We start from the raw sequence: 3,356 nt of genomic DNA on the forward strand, positions 1-3,356 counted from the left end.
AACGAAATAAATCAAAACAAGAACACATTGTTTTTTAAAATAGTCACCCATTCTCTCCCCTTCCCTCAGGGACGAGGAATTTCACTTACCTCCAAGTTTCAGACGCTCCGTGTACGGGCCACCAAATGCCGCAGTCTTGGCTGGGCACAGAATCACGAGCCACCACACAGCTTTGTAGATTCAAACAGCAATTCTTTATTCCCGAACTCACACTGGCCTCCACACACATTCTGGGGCAATCCCAGTTCAGCTGCCACCCAATTCACCTACTCCACGAGGCTTTTTTTCCCAAAATGCTCTCTGAATCTCACGAGAACTCAATGGGAGCTCAGGCAGCAGGAACGCCCTAATTCCAGCAGCAATAATCCTCAACATCGAACTTCCCTAAAATCCAAGGTCTTAAACTGGGAACGCCCTTAACCCAAGGACCGGGATACTTCCTCAAACTGCAGGATACACCCTAATCCTGGATCCTCCCTGGTCGTTGAGCAGGGTCACCTTTCTCAAACACACATGCAAGGTCAACAGCGAATTTAACATGGGGTACGCTGGCAAGGAAATTTCGATGCGTCATTCCTACTTCGTAATGGCCCTCAGCAGCAAAGTCTCCTTATTCCCAATGTTTATTTTGTTGTTTAAGAATTATTGTGCCAATGACCTTCCAAACCAAATTCTTTGATGCAGTATTTGTAGTGTTTATTTTGGGGGTGGGGTGGGAAAAGAAATGTGCGGTTTCCTAGGCTCTATTTATGTGTTCACTCCCAAATAGACAGGAGGGGGGCTTAAATAAGCCTTTTGGTATAGGCACAGTTGAATGTTACCAAGCCTGTACTAAATGCTACACACTCTGCTACATGATTTCCCATGTTTGTTCATTTAATTTCATGAAAAAATTAAGTTGTAAAACTAGAAGAACCCAGAACCTGGAGGCTCTCTAAGGTCATTTGCTGCTACTCAAGAGAGCTGGCCTCAGCTGACCTCTTTATGTATCCTTGGTCACTGTCTGTTGCCACTTGCTCAAGGCCCAGAAGTTCCACCAAAACCATCCTACTGGAGTCTTGACAGTTGTCCTGCTGCCTTCTGGCAGTAGGGAGATAAGCTAATGATAAAAGAGGAAATAATAAAATGGGATAAAATACAGTAAGCTGATTTAAGGGGAGAGAAAAAATACCTTCTATTTAGGAAGTGCAGTACTACCTAAAATTTTCTGAGAATGAATTTCTGCCTTCTAGACAACATACATAATTTTTGTCTGAGCCCGGGTGTTGCAGTGGAAGAGGAGGAAGATGTGGATGACAAGAACATTTGTGTTTTTTTTTTTTAATTGGGAAATTTTAAAGCCATGGGACTCTACAATTGGACCTATCAAAAAGTTTAAAAATCTGGATACATAGGGTGTTCTGACTCCAGAGATTCCTCAGGTTTGATTCTCTTGCCTCCAAGAAAATGGCTTTTCTGATATTCTTGCTCATCGGGGCTTTTATTGGCCTTCTCAGGGTGCTTTCTCCCTCATAGGGAGGAGAAGAACCACTTCCTGAACCAGTGGAAGATGAACCCCATGTTCAGACAGGATGTGGTTTCTGAGTGGGAATGTGTGTCCCCCTCCTTTGGCTGCCTTGCTGAGACTGAGGAGGTCTCTGCTGTGCCAGTCACCTGGCTTATCATCTGTCAAGAAAACGAGGATGAATTAGATATGTGTAATGTCAGCAGCAATGAAGTCAATATTTGCTCATTTATGGAAATCTAATTTTTTATTACCATAAATAGACCAACTCTAAATGTAAATTTTTAAGACTCATTAACATTTAAACACACACAAACACTGTTTTTTGTTTGTTTTTGTCTTTTTAATCGTTAGTCCTTCTCTTTGCTCTTCCCTCTTGTCTCTGTCAGTGCTCCTTGGCATTTTCCTTATAACCCCTCCCCAACCCCAAATCCTTTCCTTTCTGTGGTCCTTCTCCCAATAATCATCTCCTCTGACACCAGGGTCCACCCCTGCTTCACAGCAGGTAGTTAGGATCCATGCTGTCCAACCTGGCACCCCCACTGGGCCTATCCCTTGCTCTGTACTGAGGCACCTCTTTGCTCACCTCAGCAAGTTCATCTTCTTCTAGCCATGGTGACATTTCTAGAAACTGGCTGATGTCTTCAATTTCTGGTGGTTCACAGTTGGGCAAGGCCTGACAAGTTTCATGTTTTTGATTGTTGACCTGATACATGTGGGGAGAGATGGTGCTGGACAGCTGAAGATCCTCGTCCAGAGGAGAATCAGAGAACACAGAGTCATTGTCATCTTTCTGATGGTTTAGAAATGCCTTAAGATTTTTCATTAGATCATCCAGTTCCCAGAGAGTCTGATTTGTCCTTTCTTGTGGGAACTTGTCCATTTTCTGGTTGTCTCCTGTTAGATCCAAAGTAGCTAGTGAGTCTTCATTTTCAGAGCCTAGACAGGCATCCAAGACCCGGGTGATGGGTAATTCACAAAGCTTCTCTGGGTCATCCTGAATTTGTTTCTGTTTCCTCATGGGCATCCTTCCACTTTCAGTCACCCATGACTCTTTGACAGGAAGGAGGAAGTGGCAGGAAGAACCCTCAGAAGTCTTCTCTTCAGAGTTGTTAGTGTCCTTCCAGGCAATGCTGTTCTCACAGGGGAAGTAGCCTATAGAGAGGCTCAGGTTGGACTGAAAGTCGGAAATGCAGTCTTCTTTGTCAGTGCAGTTGCTGCTGCTGGAGAATGAGTCTTCCATGGTGTCAAAGTTCTCAAATACCAGTTCTCCCTCAACTTAGGAAACTTCAAAAGAAAAACCTGATATAAGATATTGGAAATAGAGTCATGTACTTTGGCAATAATTTCCATTTCTAATATTTCATTTTGTTAAAAGCACATCCTGCGTTTGCACTCTGTAGTCAAAGGCAGAAGAGGCAGTACTTTCTCTTTCTAAACTTAATTTATTATATAATAAACCTCTATACTGAGCATCTGCACCTGATATCTCTTATACTTTGTCTTATGACAGTTGAAAGAACTGGTATTACAAAAATATAGTTGAATAAAATTTACAAAAATAGGGCTGGGGATGTGGCTCAAGCGGTAGCACGCTCGCCTGGCATGCGTGCGGCCCGGGTTCGATCCTCAGCACCACATACCAACAAAGATGTTGTGTCCGCCGAGAACTAAAAAATAAATATTAAAAAAAATTCTCTCTCTCTCTCTCTCTCTCTCTCTCTCTCTCTCTCTCTCTCTCTCTCCTCTCTCACTCTCTCTTTAAAAAAAATTTACAAAAATATATGAAAGTATAAAGTTGAGAATAATTTTTTATAATGCTACCATCTAGAAATAATAACCATGATTAAAA

The 3,356-nt window shown here is 42.4% G+C and overlaps 1 protein-coding gene across 1 annotated transcript; it reads right to left on the bottom strand.

The window, feature by feature from the left end:
* Positions 1-2,000: 2,000 nt before the first annotated feature.
* Positions 2,001-2,747, bottom strand: LOC308658206 (uncharacterized protein C12orf71 homolog; the record flags this gene model as incomplete). The annotated part of the gene is made up of 1 exon (XM_081310809.1): positions 2,001-2,747. One exon carries the CDS (start codon positions 2,745-2,747, stop codon positions 2,001-2,003), a length of 747 nt encoding a protein of 248 aa, XP_081166935.1.
* Between the last annotated feature and the right edge of the window lie 609 nt (positions 2,748-3,356).

Source organism: Spermophilus citellus (genome assembly GCF_964194105.1).
Source record: "Spermophilus citellus genome assembly, chromosome: 10".
NCBI lineage: Eukaryota > Metazoa > Chordata > Mammalia > Rodentia > Sciuridae > Spermophilus > Spermophilus citellus.